The sequence below is a fragment of the Dioscorea cayenensis genome, chromosome 14 (assembly GCF_009730915.1).
Source record: "Dioscorea cayenensis subsp. rotundata cultivar TDr96_F1 chromosome 14, TDr96_F1_v2_PseudoChromosome.rev07_lg8_w22 25.fasta, whole genome shotgun sequence".
NCBI lineage: Eukaryota > Viridiplantae > Streptophyta > Magnoliopsida > Dioscoreales > Dioscoreaceae > Dioscorea > Dioscorea cayenensis.
In genome coordinates, this window is record NC_052484.1 from 19,979,476 (window position 1) to 20,000,849 (window position 21,374).

Below are 21,374 nucleotides of genomic sequence, written 5' to 3' on the forward strand. Positions count from 1 at the left end.
TCTTTTCATGTCATATAGTTGTTGTAGTAATTAGTAAACACTCGGGAAGTTATGTTGCATCTCTTTGTGAAATAAAGAAGTTCCATGTAGTTAGAAAACATCCTTTTGTGTAATAAAAAAAGTTAAATAGTTATCATGCATCTTTTCATGTTTAAGGGGTAGTTAGAACTTCCAAATTTGAATTTATTTAAGAACACTTAAGTGTTGCATGGAAGATATAGAAAATATAATATTTGGAAGACTTCTTTCTAAGTGCAATAACAAGCAATTCTTCATTCTCTAAGACTTACTTTGCTGTGTGTGCAACATAGTAAGGGGATTCTTTGTATTCTAAATGCTTAGCATTCACTCTTGGCACACAAAATAAGGGGCTAATTCTCCTTTAGGAAAGTATTTCATGCCTAGAATCCAAAGTGTTGAGTGTTGATAAAACCCTTCAAAGTATTCAATAGCCACAAAAACTTAAATCTAACACATTTGACATTAATTCTCTTGGGATATGTGGCCATTCCCATTCCTGGGTAATCAAAATCCCAATCCAAACCCACAGTAAGTCTTCTCATTTAATGATTTTGATACTCAAGTTCCAGATGTTCATAAGACAATGTCCAAGCTTTCAGGCTTTAATCAAAAGGCAGATAATGTCCTGAAGACTTACTGCAGAGGTATATGTTATCTAATTACAGTAGATTAACATTAATTCTGATTAAAACAGTGAAATATCATAAAAACAGCTGAGCCAATGACTGCAACAGCAATTGAAGTGAGGATGGTAGCACTGCAGGGAAAGAAAACACAGCATTTATTACTTGTGATTTATAGCAAGTTGCTTAAGATAACACAATAAACATAAATACATTCTTTCTGAATTAATAGGAAAAAACAAAGAAAACCTTTACTTGAACATACTTAAGTGTTATATTCAAACATCATGTTCAAATATAAAAATTAAAAGTCATATGGTACCGTATATTACTTGGCTCCTCTTTTTCCTCTTCATTAATCTGTTTTGGTTTTGGTGCTGTTGTCATCCTGCATTTAAAGGATTAAATTTGAGTTTTTCAAGATTTTTAATTTAAGGTGCTAATGATATCTACTCCACAAACAAACTAATTTTATTTTTCAATAGTTTAGCTTACTTTATGGTTGAGCTTGATGCATCATTATTTTGATTACTCCAATTTCGTAAAGTACCAGTTTGCATATATCCTTCAGATTTGATTAGTTGTGGATGTTCAGAATGATGCACAACTTTAGAACTACAAGAAAACATTTTGTGAAAATAAGAACATAATTAACTGATCAATAACTAACAGGAAACAATAGTTATAGATTCATATAAGAATTTACAATGTCTGATAGAAATTGCAAACTGGAAAACATACCTCAAATTGCTTAACTTCTCATGTTTCACTACATTCTTTTCTTTTGGAGTTGTTTCTATTCTGCATTTAACAAGTAAGAATCATCTATATGAATAAAAATCTATGAATTTAACATCAAAGAACAATTTCACAACAAACAACAAAAATTAAGGCATTTGTAAAAGAATTGTGGTTCAGAAACATGATTCTCCTTAGTTTGCCATTTTCTGCAGTTAAAATGCAGAATAGACGGTATGAAAATTTATGGTCCACGCAGTATGAACTAAATAAATTATTCAATGTATTAAATTTGCATTTTTATTATTATCTTGATTTTCTCTCATAAATTAAATACATAGACAATTCTTCGACGACGCAAAACCATGCAACACTGCCAAATACTTGCCTTTTATCCTCCATTTTTGTGTTGTTCTCCATCCTTTTCCCTTCAGAAGTTTCGATTTTCCTGCATCCAGGAATTGCTATTGTTCAATAGGAGTGATGCTCAGTTTTTATATATAACGATAAACAACTTATAATTGGAATCAACACATACCTCGAATCACATTTTGGAGCTTCAGAAGTATTATCCATACTGAGCTGCACGAACTGATTTGAAAGTACGTGCATTTCTCCATATTTCTGGAATGATGTTGACAGAAGAGAATAAGATATTTGAAGTAAAAGAGAAGCAGTGAAAAAATCTATACATTTGCTATTGTTCCATATGAACAAGCAGTGTATTTATCAATACCTTTTCTTGTGTTTTACTGATATCCAAGGAAGTCATGTTGTAAATCTGCTCATTTATTTTACCAAAACCATTGCAGCTTTTCATCATAACATTCATGATGTTCTTATCATCCTTTCCATCAAAGAAGCAACCTCGATTTTTTGCATCACAAACTAATTTACTCCAGATAGTACCACTGCTAGATAATGTCGGTTCATTTCCTAAAACCCAAAGACAATGCCTGCAATTCACTGAAGTATGTCAAAGAGTACTCATTAAAAAAAAAAGCAGAAGTACTTCATGAATGTTCAGAAGCATTTATACCTTGCTCTGGTCAATGCGACATTTGTTCGTTGATGATTGTACAGAAATCCAACTGTTCCAGCAGTATTCGACCTCACAGCAGAAAACATTATGATGTCTTCCTCACTACCTTGAAATCCATCAACAGAATTAACTCTGAAGGAAAAAAAACTATGCCCCTTATATGCTTTCCCGAGTTTCTCTCGAATTGCTGAAACTTGTGCAGTGTATGGACAGATGATACCAACACTAACTCTCTGTTTAGTCCTCACACATTCTACACAGAAAAAAAATGCAGAGTGATTAGTTTAGCAAAGTGCGGTAAGAGGGCAAGAAAGAAACTAATGTTTGTTTACAAACCACTGAAAAGTCTACTGATTATGTCTGAAATAACTGCTACTTCAACCAAATTTTTCTTGCTATGTGTCAAACCATCAGCAACCTCATTTCCAAACTCTATGTTAATAAATGAATATGGACCGAACATGGGGCCTGGTAGAAAACATCTAGTGTGCTTCTTGTCAATGACACTCGGACCATCTGAAATTTTATTGTTATAAAAGTTAGCATTCGGGAATCGGCTTATTGAAGGGTGCATCCTGTACTGTACGTTTAGAAGTTGCTTCTTGTATCCCAGTAAACTTAGCCTCTCAAACAGACTTCTTCCAAACAGTGCATTCTCTGAGGCCTGAGAGCAATGAAACAGTGTTAAATTGCAGACAATTAAAAAAAAAAAAAGAAACCAAAAATAAGGAAAAAATTGGACCTTGCTCTTCACCATTGCAGGCAACTGACATTCATCACCAATGAGAATTGCATGGCGAACTACAGATAGCTGTAAAGGAATCAGTGTTTCACACTCTTTTAACTGAGCAGCCTCATCAATGACCAATACATCAAGAGGTATCATCCTCTTCACATTGTACAATTTTGAAGTAGAAAATGCTGTGCAGAACATGAGTGATGCTTTTTGCATGCAAAAATCTCCAATACCCCTTCTCGAACAGGTAGGAGGAAGTTTCAATCCTGACTGAAGTCTATACAATACTTGAAGACATCTTTCTTTGCTCTTTCTCAGCTCCAAAGTTTTAGAATTACTGTTTAGTCCATTGTTAGACTTAAAGACTTCCTCCAGATCACTGGAAGTAAAATTTTTTTGAAGAAGGCCATTGAATTCTTGTAGTAAATCAAGAAGCAAAACAATATCTCTAGAGCTTTCTTCAGAAACAGAAGCACTTGGCAAATGAGTTCTTAATGTTGTAAGACACTGACTCAGACTCCTTGAATTCTCCGCAAATGTTCTTCTAACAAAGTCTTCAAAACTTTTCAGATTAATGGAACAAAATTCCTTTTGAAGGTCATCGAATTCTTGTAGTAATTCAAGAAGCAAAACAATATCTCTAGAGCTTTCTTCAGAAATGGAAGCACTTGTCAGATGCATTCTTAATGTTGTGAGACTCTTTGAAATCTCCAATGATTTTCTTCCAACAGAGTCTATAAGAGATTTCAGATTACTGGAAGAAATATCTTTTATAAGAAGGTCAACCAATTCTTGTAGTAAATCAAGAAGCAAAACAATGTCTTTAGAGCTTTCTTGAGAAATAGAAGCATTTGGCAGATGCGTTCTTAATGTTCTAAGACACTGATTCATATTCTCTGAAATCTTCAAAAATTTTCTTCTAACAAAGTCTTGAGGAAATTTCTTTATGACATGGTACAGATACAATTTGAGACAGTCCACAAAGAACTCCACCATTGAATCCAGGCAATGCTTCCAACCAGTTTTTTGTGCAAACCACGGTCTAAGTTTTTTCACACGATTATCCAAGAACACATCATGAAGATGAAGATTATCATCGATGTTCATTCGATCTTTATTACCAAAGAGCAACACATCTCCCAGTAGAAGAGCACCCTCTTCTGCAGAATTGTCTTTTAACAAATTCATATACCGTGAAGCGACTTCCCTCACAGCAGTATTTGTTGGCGCACAAGTGAGTGTTCTGCATTTCATTTCTCTCAAAATCCAGAGCAGAGCAGCTGTTGTTTTCGTCTTTCCAGTTCCCGGTGGCCCCCAAATAAGATCAATAGAACATTTCTCATTGCATGTAGCTGCCAATGCACATCTTAGCACCGCGTTGTTTTGAGATTCATTAAAATTAAAAGCAAGCAACTTGTTTTTTATATTGCCAAGTACATCAGATTGTGGCACTTCCCTGTCTTTGAAAATCTATCATAGAACAATATTCATAGCAATAAGTTAAGCACATAATATGACGTTGTTCAAGCTATATATGTAATTGAATTGGCCCAAAAAAAAAGAAATAAAGAAAAAAAGAAAAAAGAAACTCTGCATACCGATGATTTAGTGTTGATGACCTCTTTAACAAGTAGCAAATTTCTTTTAGTAGCCAATTCAAAGTCAATTGCTCTCCACATACGACTTGATGTTGCAATATTCATCAAGTAAACAGCAAACAAAGGGGTTTTACTGTTGCCAATATCACAAAACTGATCATTGTCTAAGCTTTTAGACAATGAGATTTTACAACCCTCAGAAACAATAGCAATTCTATATGATCTTCCATTCCGTATTAAATCAGAAACAAATTTTGGTCTTGAATCAGTTAAGACAAATATATCTCCTCTTTTCGGTATGTATATTTTATTCTTACCCGTAACTGAAGCATTTTGCCTACCAATTTTAATATGATATAACAATTGCTTCTTTGGACCGATCTTGTTAATTTCCACAATATTAGTAAATGGAGCTTTTCCAATGGCTTCAAGACAAGAAGCAACATCAGCACGTACTTCCTCAAGCATAGGAAAAGTATATGAATTGAGATAACTCTTCAAAGATTCAAAAGTTAAAGGATTCTTCACAACCTGTTTAAATGCATGGACTTTAATATATCACTAATATTATCAAACATTTGAGATGGAAATATATAGTCAGAAAAAACTCACCTTTTCCTTGAAGAGATCTCCATTAAATATATCATCAAGAGACCAAGAGAAGATGAAGTCCATAACCAAATCACCATTCCCTCCATCTCTCTTACTCATTGGCATCCTTTCTCAATCTCACACACACACAATGAACTTCGGCTCCAAATGACTGAAGATATTCAAATATGGTGTCTTTATAGAAATATAAGGATGTTGTAAGGTTGACGTTTGCCCGTATCCCACTACGTCTTTGGGAACAAAGAGCAACTCATTAATGTTCATGCATGCAAAGACAACGTACGGAAGACGAGGAGGGAGATGTGAGTTTGAATGTGGGTGATCATAGCCGTCCATCTTCAAGCTATGAACTTCATGATTTTGTAAAGTATGAATAATGATTAAAAATATTATTGTGACTTATATTTACAAAACAACTCCATAATCTAAAATTAATTAAGTACTCGGTGGGTAGATTGTTGGGGTTTGGACGATATTTTGAAACAGTGAAAAACTACAGAAATTACTGTAGCAATGTTACTGTCCATTGACACTGTAGCACTGGTACTGTTCGCGCGCGACGGTGTGCGGCCCGCAAACTTCACTGGCGATCCGCTGTGGTTCACAAATAAGCTTGCGTGGCCCGCGCACTTCACTGGCGATCGTCACACTTCACCAACAAGTTTGCGCGGCCCACGTGCAGCCCGCGTGAACTGGTAACACCTTGAACTAGATCCTTTGAGGCTTCAAAATCTTCCCAAATGTTCTTCAAATCTTCAAGACTCCAACTCAAGCATAAAACACTACCAAACCCCTCATTTCTTGTTAGAATGGGATGAACAAACATACAACAATGCAAGACAACGATTTAGCGTGGAAAACCCTACGAATCGAGGGAAAAAACCACGGGACTCCTTAGAGCCTCTTAAACATGCTTCACTACATCAACAATGGGATACAATGAGGTCTCTCTCTAGATACAACTAGAGGATCAAAGAGGTTTCTCTCTAGATACAACTAGAGGATAACAAAGAAGAAGACACAACAACTCAAGAGCAAGCTCTTGGCACACATACATCATCAACACACATAATGGATAACAAAGAGAGACATCAAGAAGAGATTAAGGAAGATCAAAACCGGTAGGCTAGGAGAACTACCTGCAAGAATTGACTACCCGAAGTTAGGGCGAAATCCGGCACCGATTTGCCGACCGATCATCTTGCTTTGCTCAACCCTAGCCTCCTTTGTCTTCCTCTTCTTCTTGGTTTCCTTGCCTTCAAACCCTCACATTTTGCCTTCTTTCCCTTTTCTTGGCTGACCCCACCAATATCCTCATCATCTCACTTGGTTATAAATACCAATGGAAAAATTACCATTAAATCCTCAAGTGGCTTCCATTATTGATGCAGTTTTTTTTTTCTTCAACTTGGGCCAAGCCCAATTATTTCTTCTAGCCCAAATGGGCTGAAACCCAACATAGATGAATGCAGCTAGTGACGATTATAAGAAGCCCCAGTGTTACAAGGTTGATGTTTTAGAAGAATTTTCTTGTAGTGTTGGTTTAGATCCTAGCAACTTTTAACTGGTCCACAAACTATTAATTTTTTAAATTTTAAAAAAAATTAATAAACCACTGGTTCATTGCAAAAACAAGACAAGACAGCCAAGTACAAAAAAAAACCGAGCTATTAATACTTAATAGAATATTCATCGACTATCCTTATTTATTTATTATTATTTAATTACTCTGTTTTTTACTATTCATGGATGTTGTCTATTTAGTAGTTTTTTTTTTAAATTTATCTGGTTTGTAACTTTCGTAATTGTTTTTTTAAAAGTGGATAAATCACAAATTTATTGAAAAAAAACAGTACAAATTAGCATAGTACAAGCAAATAAGGAAAGTAATGAATAGAAGCTCACAAACATAACTAAAGAAATAACCAAGAAAAAATACACCACAAAGATAAAAACAGCTTTATAGACAAAAGCCACCAGAGAACACATGTCTACAAAAACAGCTTTACGGCGTTCAATTGCAAACTCCTTTTGGAAAGGCCCCTGCCCGAGGAAGGTCAACATTTTTAACTGGTTAGCTTGGAAGAATAAGGTTCTTTCCCTGGGAAACCTGGCTAAGCGCCGTTGTAACAAACTCCCGACAGACACTTGTGTTCTATATCATTCTGAGGTGGAGTCGGTTGATCACCTTTTTCTTCGATGTCGGTTCTCCCAGGAGGTGTGGGCACACATCAGTAGGTCTCTTCAGTTACCCGCTCTTCCCACCTCTATGTCTCTTTTGTGGGGTGACTGGAGGTCTGCTTTACGTCCAACGATCCGGGTGGTCGGGGACGAGGCAGTGAAAACCTTTGTGTTGTCTATTTGGCTGACGAGAAATGATTATATATTTTCTGATAAATGTGCGCATCCTCACTCTGTTATGTTGAAGACTGATCATATGATTTTATCTTGGTTCTCTGCAGCTCCTGAGGGTTTGAGAGTGAAGTTGGATGATTCTATTTCCTCGATCAGGCGTAGTTTAGAGTTCTCTGGATCTCGTCCTGAAGGGGTGGAGGAGGAGTCCGCGATTGCAGTGGCTCAGATTATTAGTTGGGAGTAGTTAATGTGGGCTTGGGTCAGGAGGAGACCCGCTGTTCCTCCTTTAGTTTGTATTTTGTTTCCACAGCTAGTGGAAAGGTTGTTGTATCTTTTGGTGTTTCTCTTTAATGCATGTGGTTTATCCACTTTATAAAAAAAAAAAAATAAAAAAATTGTGAGAAGCTGAACTCTACTCCAGAGCTAGATTTGAATTTGGGTTGCCGGAATTGTTTGAAACCATAATGTTTTCCAATTTTTTTTATTTTGTTTTGCATTTGTTATTATACTTAATATATTGTGTTTATCCAATTTTTTTTTTAAATTAAAATAAAAAAATAACACCATAATGTTTCCCACCAAAATTGATGAAAAAGCCAAATTTTTTAGCTTGATCCAATCCACGTAATGCAATGAGAGACATAATTTTGTATAATTATATCAGTATTTACTTTGTAAACAAGGAAAAATATATAAATGGAAGCAGCATTAACAACATCAACTTTAACTCTAGTTGGACTTTACTACATGAACTTTAACTCTAGTTATAAGGATTTAAATTAATGATTTTTTTTTTGATAAAAGTGGATAAACCATAAATTTATTGAAAAGAAAACACAACATACAAGTACAGTACATGTAGATTAGAAAGAACAGAAACTCTCACCAGAGATGAGGCACAAGTGCTTCTAGAAACATAATAAGGAGAAAAAACAACGAGAAGATAAAACAGCTCTGTAGACGAAAGCCACCAACATGGGACACAGGTTAACAAAGATGAGAGTAGAGAACTCTACTCTAGAGCTGGATTAGGATCTAATTCGCCAGAATTGTTGGAAACCCTAGCGCTGATGAAATTGATTGAGCGCTTGATTTTCTGAGTAGCCTCCACAAGAGACTGTTGCTGATTAACATCGGCTGCTAAAAACCATGAGAGTAGCACATTAGCAATTTTAATCATTAAAGAGTGAGTAGGTAATGCAGAAAATTGAAAAATGCGATTGTTACGCTCAAACCAAATATTCCAAATAATAGCTCTAACACAGAGATCCCAAAGGGGTTGGCATTGATGTTGGATGGAAGTAATTCAAGTGGTCCAAATCTTCGAAAAGGAAGAGGGGGTGGAGTGTATTTCTAAAAGTTGTGTGAAGAAGGACCAGATACGTGTAGTGTATAAGCAGTCGATGAATAGATGATCTACAGTCTCAAAAGTCCTATGGCAAAGCACGCAAGTATCAGTTGTATTTAGTAAGTTACAACATTTTTTGAAGAGGTTGTAAGGGTGAAAATTTTATCTTCCCAAGCAAGCCAACAGAATAAGGTGATTTTTGTTGGGCATCTAATTTTCCAGAACTGCTTATAAAGTGGACAACGAATTCCTCCATCTATAAGAAACTTGTAAAAAGATTTTACTGAGAAGGTTCCACTTTTATTCAGAGGCCAAGTGTAAAAGTCTTCTAGTCCACTTGAACAATCAGGGATCATTTCCAAAAGAGAAGATAATTCTTCTGTGTTATAGTTCATGAAGAGATTTTTAGGGGAGTTAATTTGTTCGGAAAACTGATGAATAGTGATCCAAGGGAAGATACAACCATTAAAAAGAAGAGGCCAATGGTCTTTCAGAGATATCCCCAAATACCACCTATCATACCAAAAGTAGGTATTGACCCCATTTTTAATTGTTTTTGAGACGCAGGAGTGATAAGAATTCAGGGAAGAAAGTACCTCTGCCCAGAAAAAAGATTTATTTTTTGGAAATGGGTGAAAAAGAGGGCATGCAGGGTTTCTGGAGAAGTAGTTAACTTTAATAATTTTAACCCAATAGACGTTAGGATTAGTTTTAATTTTCCACCACCATTTTCCAAGAAGGGCACAATTGAAATCCTGGAGACTAAGAATTCCCCAACCACCCATGTTCCGTAGTCTACAAATCTTTTTTCAGGCAACTAGCCTAATGCCTTTGGGACCCAAATCAGGTCCTTTCCAAAGGAAGTCTCTACGAATCTTGTCAATTTCTTTAATCACCCAAGCAGGAAGTTTAAACACTGACATCTAATAGATTGGAACAGTCAAAAGAACAGATTATTTTTACTTTTTTAGTGTTCCTTTAACATGTGTGATTATACATACATAAACTAGAATTGACATCCAATAGACCGTTTATTGACTGAAACTGACATCCAATAGACTGGAATTGACATCCAAGAGCAGGAAGTTTAAGCAGGAAATTAATGATATTTAACATGTGTGATTATACATACATAAACTGTTTATTGATGGCAAATTAAAACTGTTCTTAATTTAGTGTTCCTTTTTACGTGTTTATATATCTCATTGTTTTTTTACTATATATATATATAAACATTGTTTTTTTACTTTCCATACCATTTTCATATTGCAATTGGCAGGGTTGAGTTTTGGCATAATATAAAGTTTAGTTCTTCTATTATGGTTAAAATAGTCATTTTATCCTTCTAATATTTTTTGTTTGTAAAAAATCCCTCTATTATTTATTTTGAAAAAAAATTCGTCCGTCCACCTAAGATTTTTCATTATGAAATCTGATGTGGCATTTAATAATATTAAAATATTATTAAAAAATCTCAAAAAATAATTAAAATATTATTAAAATTTTTTAACATAAAATAATAATAATTTAGTAAATAATAATTTTAAAAGAGTAATTTTTATGTTTATATTTATATTTATCTATTTTATTAAATGATTTATCTAATTATGCAACAATAAGTTATATGCCATAAGAAAATTTATATGCTAATTTATTTATGATAAGTAAGATTTGATATTTATGTAATATTTATATTATTTTATTAATTTTACAGCTTCATAGTTATGCCGGGAATTTTACCTTATCACACTAGACAGTTATAAAATTAATAAGATAAATAGAATATTATATAAATATCAAAGCTTAATTGGGATAAATAGACATAATTTATTTTGTGGTACATAAACACACATACTATGCATCGATTTAAATCTAATTTGTGGAATATAAAAAAATGTTGCATAATTAGAAAATTCATTTAATAAATATATATACATATAAACATAAAAATATCTCCTTTTAAATGGTTATTTACTAAATTATTATTTTATTAAATATTTTGACTATTTTAATTTTTAAAAATTTTAATAATATTTTAATAATTTTTGTAATATATTAATATTGTTTAATGCCACAACAGCTTTCTTATGAGAACCTGACTTATAATAAAGGGATCTTCTGTGGACAAAAAATATTAGAGGGATGAAAAATGCTATTTCACTATAATAAATGGACTAAATTTGGTATCAGTCAAGTACCAATGCCAAATTAATTATCGTAAGTTGGATAGGCACAAACATTTCTTTGATTCGTATGTGGGTATAGCACAATCAGTACATTATAGCATAATACAAATGGGTGAAATTCATACAACATGCTTGTGTCCTTCCTCTTTTAATAGACACAACATGAATAATAAAGGGATCTTCTGTGGACAAAAAATATTAGAGGGATGAAAAATGCTATTTCACTATAATAAATGGACTAAATTTGGTATCAGTCAAGTACCAATGCCAAATTAATTATCGTAAGTTGGATAGGCACAAATATTTCTTTGATTCGTATGTGGGTCTAGCACAATCAGTACATTATAGCATAATACAAATGGGTGAAATTCATACAACATGCTTGTGTCCTTCCTCTTTTAATAGACACAACATTTCGTTGTCATGTAAAATCAGAAAAAACAGAAGTATGATCGGTAAAAAAAGCTGACTTAATTTGTTAGTTTTGAGCTTGGATGTGCCTCCAGAATTATTTGTATGAGGGAGAAGCTTTAGGTTGATCTACTAGTTTAGCAACATGTGTCTTCTTGGATCTAACATTTCTCACGATACAACAAAAGATGATTTAGCAAGTAGAAAGATTTACAAGTCATATAAAGAAGCAAATTAAACTTTTTAGATAATATGAAAATCTAGATTATACTTCTACTTAAATATCAAGAATTTTAGTAGGTAAGAAACCAAAGGATCACCTAATTAAAAATATTAATGCAAGATATAAGAGATTACTTATGTTTAATTGTCGCTTCGCTTCTCAGTTTTCTCTTTATTTTTTTCTTTTTCTTTGATTTTCACCTACATTTAACAAAGAAAGTTGAGTTATAGCAGTACTAAATCCCAGCAATAATTGAACAAATGAACAAATAGCCAGATATAGCATGTAGAGGTATAGCAGTACAAGAAATGATTCATTTCTTCATGAAGATCTAATTGGTAGGTGGCGGTGGCGAGGCGCATATTGGAGTTGTGTTGGGAGGACATGCCAAAAGAGAGAGAGAGGGAAGAAAGCAGATCGGCAGCGGTGGCCGGTAGCAGCCGAAGGGAAAGAAGAATCTAAACTCTAATACCATGTTAGAATGAGAGAGAGAGCGCGAAAGGAGGAAGTAGATCTGCAGCGGCGGCTATAGGGAGAGAAGAACCTAGGCTCTGATACCATGTTAGAGAGAGAGAGAGAGAGAGAGAGAGAGAATGGATCAAGTCCATATGCCTTGCACAACTATCATGTATGACCATTAGGTCTACATATAAGAACCAGCATAATACAATACACATATCCCTGTAAGTATATACCTGTACACATCATATATATACATATACATCTAACCCCCCTACAACTCAAGGCGGATTATGCGTCTTGAGTTTGGATAACAGGAAGAGATGTTGATCACGGGTTTGTGCCTTGGTGAAAAATTAGCCACTTGGACCTTTGTAGGAAGATAGTGAAGTAACACTGTCTAGGCACGTACATCATATGGCATTAGATGAAATGGGCATCCACACCAATGTGTTTGGTCAGCTTATGCTTGATCAAATCTGTGGCAATTTGAAAACCCCCATTTTGTCACAATGAAGAGGAATAGGAGAAATAATTGGTACATCAAAATCCTGTAGAATCGAATGAAGCCAAAGCACCTCTTGGATGATAGAAGCCAATACATGAACCTCAGTCTCAGCGCTGGACTTGGCAACATTAGACTATTTCTTGGTCTTCCAAAAAACAATAGAAGACCCAAGAAAGATACAATAACTAGTGATAGAGACCTAATCATTAAGAGAATTGACCCAGGTAGCATCAGAATAGCCCAGTAGTTGAAGAATGGACTGACGTGGGTAGAATAAACCATGATATGCAGTGTCATGAAGATATCGCAGTACCCTAAAAGATGAGTATAATGGACAGAAGTGGGTACTACAACGAACTGACTGAGAATGTGAACAACATAGAAAATGTTAGGCATGGTGACGGCCAAGTAGACCAAACTGCTAAATAGATGTCGATTGCGAGAAGGATTAGATAAGGGAATCCCATCAGAAGCACGGAGCTGTAAATGTAGCTCCATCGGTGTAGCTGCAGTACAAGTATCAGTTAAACCAGAGTAAGAAAGTAGATCTAGAGTGTAACGCTGTTAAATGAGATGGTAGCTATCAGGATGAAAAGTGATTTTGATACCCAGGAAGTAATGAAATAGACCCAAACCAGTCATCAAGAATGTCTAACAGAGCTTCTGCTTCAGAAAGGTAATGTGAGCAGAGTCATGTATGCTCACAGTGAACTCAGCAGCCTCAACTACTGTGCTGAACCCATAAAAGCGCTGCGAAGATGACAAACAAACCCCGAAGGCACCCGAAGGGCAGGAGGAGTCATGTAAAGCTTCTCCTTCAAGTCCCCATGAAGAAATGAGTTCTTCACATCAAGCTGATGAAGGACCCATCCACGGACAGCTGCAACAGTAACTAATGTGCGCACAACATGCATATGGGCCTCTGGGGCAAAAGTCTCATCATAGTCACAACTATACTCATGCTGAAAAGCACGAGCAACTGGACACAATTTATAGCGCTCGAGAGATCAGTTAGAATGGGTCTTCACCCGGTAGATCCAACGGCAGGTGATGAGAATAGTATGGGAAGGAAGAAGAACTAAATCCCATGTGTGAGTCCGAGATAAGGCATCAAGCTCCTTTGACATGATAGTCTGCCACTTAGGCGATCAAACCGTCTCTAGGTAGTACCTGGCTCAAGGGCATTGAAACAACACTAGTTCTAGCAAAAGTGTAATAGACAGGGGAATATAAGATGGAGCGATCATGTAAAGATTAAGTGTGCGAGGGTACCTCCGGAGCCTGATCGGTAGTAGGAGAGACGTCAGAGCAAATCAGCCAAGGTAAAGACACTGTGGGATCCCAACAGTGGTAAGAAAAATGAATAGGAGGGTGAGTAGGAGGTAACGAGGCAGGAGGGAAAGACGCTGCAGGAGGCTCAATAGATAAAGGAGGAGAGGAGTGAGAGAAAAGTTCGGGAGGAGGGTCGAGTGATGTAAAAGACGACACAAGGGGAGCATCTTCAGTGGAAGAGGTAGGAAAAAGGAAGGACAGAGGGACCGAAGGAGAGGAAGACGCAATGAGAAAAGGAGAATCATCAAAAGGAGTGGACTCATCAAATGTGACATCATGGGGAGACACAGAGGTCCAGGTGGCTGATTCCTTCACTAAGGCGCAAACCCGTGATCAATATTTCTTTCTGTTATCCAAACTCAAGACGCATGATCCGCCTTGAGTTTGAATGGGGGTGTTAGATATATATGTATGTATATGATGTGTACAGGGGTATATATACAGGGATATATGTATTGTATTGTGTTGGTTTCTATATGTTGACCCACTGGTCATACATGATAGTTGTTTAAGACATATGGACTTGATCCATTCCCTCTCTTTGATTCGACCTATCTCCATGAGAGAAGTCTTTCAAACGCTCAACTCAATGCCCCGGGGAAAAAGTCCTGGCCCTGATAGCCTTAATGTGGAATTCTAACTTTTTTATTGGAATATTGTTGGTGAGCACCTTTTCAATGCGATCTCTTATTTTTTTCATACAACTAAGATGCCACCCTCCTGGGGAAAAACATTCGTTAATATGATTCCTAAGAAAGATAACCCCGTTTTTGTTTTAGATTTTCACCCTATTTCTTTGTGCAATGTTTGTTATAAAATTATGGCAAAGATCTTGGCCAATCGCTCAAAATATGTGATCCATACTCTCATTGGTCCTGAACAAACTGGGTTTATTCCGGGGTGTGGTGCTTATCATAATATAATTGCAACCTAGGAAATTGCCCATAGTTTAGAATTTGATACCTCTGCCCCCCAAGGATGATGCTTAAAATTAACATTGAAAAAGCATTTGATACTGTTGAATGGGTAACTATTTTTTCCACCCTTCGGAAAATGTCCTTCCATGACCTTTGGATCTCTTGGATTTATGCCACTTTAACTTCAACATCCTTCTCTTTCATCATCAATGGTCATCATTCACCCTGGATTAACAATAGTCGAGGAGTTAGGCAGGGAGATTCACTCTCCCCTTTGCTTTTCCTTTTCACTTCTCAAAATCTCTCTGCTATCCTCAATAAAGCTTTGAATCTCAACCTAGTTCTTGGTTTTAGTAGCAACATTCCGAGAAATTTCAATCACTTAATGTTTGCTGATGATCTCATCTTAATTACAAATGCCACTAGGAAAGTTTCTAGAAACTATCTCCTCTGTCTTAATATCTATTACAATCTCTCGGGACAAAGACCTAATCCCTCCAAATCAACGCTCTACCTTTCCTCCTAGTGTAATGGGAGAATCACCAATTCTATCTCAAAAATTCTTGGTATTAAAATTGGATCATTCCCTTTCACTTACCTTGGTGTCCCTATCTCTTATAGAAGACTTCTTGTCAATCAACTTAGTTTTCTCCCTAATAAAGTTCATTCGGCAATTCATGCCTGGAAGCATTCGCAGCTCTCTCTTGCTGGTCACTCTGTTCTGATTAACAACACTTTATTTGTCATTCCAATTTATATCCTGTTAGTTATGAATCTTCCTAATGCTATCCTTGATTCCATATCCAAAATGGCCAGGGATTTTCTCTGGGTTTATGGCGGCAGTAATAGAGGTTTCCATTCTATTGGTTGGGCCCTCACTACACAATCTAAGCCTGAGAAGGGGGGGGGGGCTTGGAATAAAAAATCTAAGACTTGTTAAACGCTCACTTATGGCCAAGAACATCTTTACTATCTTTAATTCAGATAACAAGATTGGGGTGGACATTTTTAAAGACAAATATCATGGGTATCATTCTTGGAAGCATCATACTCCTGCTAGATCCTCTTGGTTCTTTAAATCCATCTATAATTCTTCTGATTTTCTAAGAGCCAATTTTAAAATCATCTCTATCATTAGAAATGGCTTGGATTGGTGGACCAATCCTTGGATTATGGATATTCCTATATCGCATAAGCCAACATACCTAAATATGGACCTGAGCTTTGAAAATTTAAACATCAATGATTTTTTGGATACTAATGTTCTCAATGCTGATTTTCTAAGAACGGCTTTTGGTAACTCTGTGGATCTTGATTTTATTTCGAATATCAGTATTACTGAGACAAATGTGAATCAGTGGGTTTGGGCTTATCATTCGCATAATGCTACTATTTCTTCCACTGTTTATGACCATATCAATTCATCCTGTGATGCTATTGATAAATGGAAGGGGTGGGATCTTATTTGGAAATTATTTGTTATCCCCCGTATCAAAACATTTATCTGGAAACTTGCTCATGATAAACTATCGACGAGTGCCTATCTTCACAATCTAAACATTGGCCCATATGTTAGCTGTCCTTTCTGTGGATTGCAAGAAGAATCTGCTTCCCATCTCATTTGGTTGTGTTCAAAAGTTCAGCACTGCTGGACCCCAATTCTCACCCGGATGAACAGAGATCCTTTGGATTTAAATTTTTTATGTTTTGGTCGATGGCTGATGTATAATGGAAGAAATAGAAGGGATAGTGATCAGGTTAAAGCCTTGATTGCCACAATGGCTTGGATCATCTAGAAAGAGAGGTGCAATCATATTTTTCAGAACATCAATCTTAATCTTGAATCTATTCCCTCCAGGGCTATCAACCACTGTAACAACTTCTTCAGGGACAACAATATCAGGGAGTTTTCGGGGCCTTCTTTTTCTCCTAAATCCATATTTATTTATACTGATGCCTCTTGGAGCTCGGCCTATAAGTGTGCTGGTCTTAGATTCATCATCGTCGCTAATCCGGGCCTGGTTTTACTTGAAGGTGCTGCTGGTACAAGCCATTCCACTCCCTTAGATGCTGAGATTGATGCTATCTGCCTGGCTCTTCAACTTTGTAAAGATTTCAACTGGAAACTTACGATCATTTGCTGTGATAGCCTAGAAGTCCCGCAGCTAAGCAGAAACTTCCACCCCTGCATATCCTAGCGAGCAAGCAACTTGATCACAAAATTGAAGCAACTGATGAAGGACTTTCCTGATATCTCCATCAACACGATTACAAGGGAAAAGAACTCTATTGCTGATGAACTGGCCGCCTTTGGGCTTCTCAATCCATCTTTATCCCTCTTTTTCAGAGTCCTTGATCGACCACACTGGCTTGAAGAGCTTTGTGCCAGTCACAACCTCTTCTTTTAATTTATGTTGTTTTTCTGTTTTGTTTTTTTGATTTCCTTGTAGCTTTAAGCTCTTTTGCTCAAAAAAAAAAAAGCATCTTATTCTTTACGAAGTTGGTCTTATATCACAAGAACTTGGTGCAACATAAGGGCATATTAGTGTAATATAACTATCTTTATGGCATTTTGCCTATTATATTTGTTGGAAATATAGTACCACATCGGTTGTGTGATAGAAATGTAATGGGTTTATATATAGGTATAGGGGTTGAGCCACTAAGTCTTGAGACTTTTTGGTGTAAGACCCCTAAGCCCATATATAGCCCATATATGGCACACTAGTACCAAAAATATAAAATCTAACATGGTATCAGAGAAATATAGTGGAACCACCAATGTGGCACAAGTCCATGTGTGTATGACCTCCATGTGTGTAGGACCTCTGAGACACAAGTAGTGTACAAGTCCATGTAAACAGATCTCTGGTGTACAAGTCTGTGCAAGTTCGACCGAGTTGAACTTGAGGGAGGGTGTTGAAAATATAGTACCACATCGGTTGTGTGATAATAGTGTAATGTGTTTATATTTAGGTATGGGGGTTGAGCCACTAAGTCTTGAGACTTTTTGGTGTAAGACCCCTAAGCCCATATAGAGCCCATATAGAGCCCACTAGTACCAAAAATATAAAATCTAACAAAATTATTGTTTAATTCACTATTAGACTTAATACTTCCTCCAGTTCACTGGGAGTAAATTTTTTTTTGAAGAATGCCATTGAATTGTTATAGTAAATCAAGAAGCAAAAACAATGTCTCTAGAGCTTTCTTCAGAAACAGAAGCACTTGGCAAATGAGTTCTTAATGTTGCAAGACACTGACTCAGACTGCTTGAATTCTCGAAAAATTTTCTTCTCACAAAGTATTCAAGAGATATAAATTCCTTTTCGACATAGTCCTGATACAATTTGAGACAGTTCAGAAGGAACTGCACCATTGAAGCCAGACAATGCCTCCAACCGGTTTTTTCTGCAAAACATTGTTTAAGTTTTTTCACACGATTATCCAAGAACACATAACAAAGATAATCGTTGTCTTTTATCCGATCTTTATTCCCAAATATAAGTACATCTCCAAGTAGAAGAGTATCCTCTCCTGCAGCATTTTCTTTTAACAACTTCATATACCGCGAAGCAACTTCCATCACAATAGTATTTGTCGGCGCACAAGTGAGCGTTCTGCAATTCATTTCTCTCAAAATCCAAACAGGGCAGCAGTTGTTTTCGTTTTCCCAGTTCCCGGTGGCCCCCAAATAAGATCAATAGAACAAATATTATCATTGCATTGAGCTACTGATACACAACTTAGTACCTCATTGTTTTGGGATTCATTAAGATTAAAAGCAAGCATCTTCTCTTTTATATTGCCAAGTACATAAGATTGCGGCACTTTCCTTTCTTTGAAAATCTATCACAGAACAATATTCATATCAATAAACTAAGCAATGACTCTACTTACCGATAATTTCGTGTTGATGACCTCTTTAACAAGTAGCAAATTTCTTTCAGTAGCTAATTCAAAGTCAATTGCTTTCCATATACGACTTGATGCTGCGATATTCAGCAAATAAACAACAAAAAAAGTGGTTTTACTGTTGCCAATATCACAAAAATGATCATTGTCTAAGCTTTTAGACAATGAGATATTATACTTATCAGGTGGCATCTCATCATCGTCATCACCACCCTTAGAAACAATAGCAATTCTATATGATCTTCCATTCCGTATTAAATCAGAAACCAACTTTGGTCTTGAATCAGTTAAGACAAATATATCTCCTCTCTTTGGAATGTATATTTCATTCTTACCATCAATTGAAGCATTTTGCCTACCAATTTTAATATGATACGACAGTTAATTCCTTGAATAATTCTTGTTAATTTCCAGAATATTAGTTAATGGAGCTTGTGCAATAACTTCAAGGCAAGAAGCCATATCAGCACGTACTTCCTCAAGCATAGGAAAAATATACGAATTGAGATAACTCTCCACAGATTCAAAACTTAGAGGATTCTTCACAACCTTTTGAAAAAGAGAACCCCGGGGGGCTAATTTTATTAGAACCTAGAGCGCCAAAGTAAACAACCAGCCAAAATATAAAACAAAAAGAAAAATACAATTTGAATTTGAAACCAGAATCAACAAACGCTTTCATAATCCAACGAGGAAGATCCCGACCAGCAAGGAGGAGATTGAGGACTGAGAAGCTGAAACCATGGGTGGCTAAGTTAACAGCAGGGGTCATCCAGGCAATAGGAATGCAATGGATGGAGGGGGAGCCAAGTGCATTCAACAGGGAACGAATGCTAGAAATCTGAAGAGTATAACTCCAGGAGATGACAGTGTTCGAATCATTGAGGCCATTGAGAGTTGCAGGTGTATTAACAAATACATGCTTGATGGAGAGCTGCTTGTCCAAAATTGTTTGAAGAGCAACGCCGAGTGCAAAGAGATCATCTAGAGACGTATCGACCATGGATTGAGCACAATAGCCTGCAAGGTTCACAACATAGTTAGTATTAGATAGGAAGAAACCCGTAGATTTTACCTTGGAAGATTGGTTGATGCTAGTGTGGGAGAACATGAACATCTCATCCAAGCAAGAAAAATTGTTCAAGATGAGCTTCTAACCAAGTAGATTGTAGTTGCTGGAGGAGAATTCCTGCACATGGATGAGAGCTTTGCAGACAATTGTAGGGAAATTAATGTTAACACCGTGAAAGATGGCATCACACTGGGACTTCCAAAGCAACCAAGCAGTTGCAGCAACAACTGAAGTCAGGTGTTTAGAAAGGATCCCATCAGTGATCCAGGAGCCAGAGGCAAAGCCACTGGGGAAATGGATATAGGTATTGACCTTTAAACTAAGGTGAGCCCAAACCTGCTTGGTTTTAATACAATCCCAAAATAGATGATCAATCATTTCCGAAAAATGGCCGCACAAGATACAGTGATTATCAGGGCCCAATCTCATTTGATATAAGAAATTAGATGTAGAGAGACGACCATGGAACAGGGTCCAGAGGAAGTACTTGGCTCGAGGAGCGATGTTGAGTTTCCAAAGAAGCCTCCAACCATTCCAAGAATCAGATAAGGAGAGACTTTGGTTCAACTGGTGATAGACTAAAGTAGAGATTTTGTGATGCTTGGAAGTGGGGCTCCAAATCCAATGGTTGCAAGAGTTTGGATCGATAGAGTTGAATGACAGCTCCTGTAGGTTAAGGTTAGGACCAAAGATATGCTCTAATTGAGCTTCATTCCATCGGTCACCAATGACAACCGCAGAAGTGGAAAGAAGATCAATATCGACATTCATATTAAGAAATGTAGGTTTAAGAGCAATGGGGATTTCAAAACACCAAGGGTGCCAGGCAAAGGAGGTGATGCCAGGATTAACAGTATTGATACAGCAAAAAGGCTTAATATGGTTAGCAGTCTTGTAAAGGCTTTTGAAAAACCAAGAGCTGTTGCTAGGAACAGAGTTCTTCCAGAAATTAAAATCACCGTACTTGTGCCGCAAAAGGATTCTTCACAACCTGTTTAAATCATGGACTTTAATCACTAATATTATATTAACAAACATTCGAGATGGAAATAGTCTGAAAAAACTAACCTTTTCATTGAAGAGATCTCCATTAAATATATCACCAAGAGACCAAGAGAAGATGAAGTCCGTAACCAAATTACCATTCTCTCCATTTCTCTTACTCATTTCCATCCTTTCTCACAACACAGCTTGGTTAGCAGGAGGGTTAATAAATCTATCTCCTTTCCTGATAGCTTTGCTTCTGGAGCTTGGCTCACGAGTTATAATTACTCTCAT

At 36.4% G+C, this 21,374-nt stretch overlaps 2 protein-coding genes across 2 annotated transcripts; both read right to left on the bottom strand.

Annotated features, from left to right (window-relative positions):
- Nucleotides 1-543: 543 nt before the first annotated feature.
- On the bottom strand, nucleotides 544-5,471 carry LOC120276238. The gene is made up of 12 exons (XM_039282961.1): nucleotides 5,371-5,471; nucleotides 4,759-5,289; nucleotides 3,167-4,630; nucleotides 2,761-3,088; nucleotides 2,422-2,677; nucleotides 2,119-2,338; nucleotides 1,921-2,006; nucleotides 1,771-1,830; nucleotides 1,386-1,445; nucleotides 1,140-1,259; nucleotides 967-1,032; nucleotides 544-778 (listed from the first exon to the last, which is right to left on the bottom strand). The coding sequence occupies exons 1-12, from the start codon at nucleotides 5,467-5,469 to the stop codon at nucleotides 697-699; spliced, it is 3,372 nt and encodes a 1,123-aa protein (XP_039138895.1). The 5' UTR covers nucleotides 5,470-5,471; the 3' UTR covers nucleotides 544-696.
- A 12,816-nt stretch (nucleotides 5,472-18,287) lies between these two features.
- On the bottom strand, nucleotides 18,288-21,249 carry LOC120276239. Its single transcript, XM_039282962.1, has 6 exons — nucleotides 21,165-21,249; nucleotides 20,183-21,087; nucleotides 19,555-20,044; nucleotides 19,010-19,379; nucleotides 18,863-18,958; nucleotides 18,288-18,449 (listed from the first exon to the last, which is right to left on the bottom strand). Exons 2-6 carry the CDS (start codon nucleotides 20,865-20,867, stop codon nucleotides 18,288-18,290), a joined length of 1,803 nt encoding a protein of 600 aa, XP_039138896.1. The 5' UTR covers nucleotides 20,868-21,087; nucleotides 21,165-21,249.
- Nucleotides 21,250-21,374: the final 125 nt, after the last annotated feature.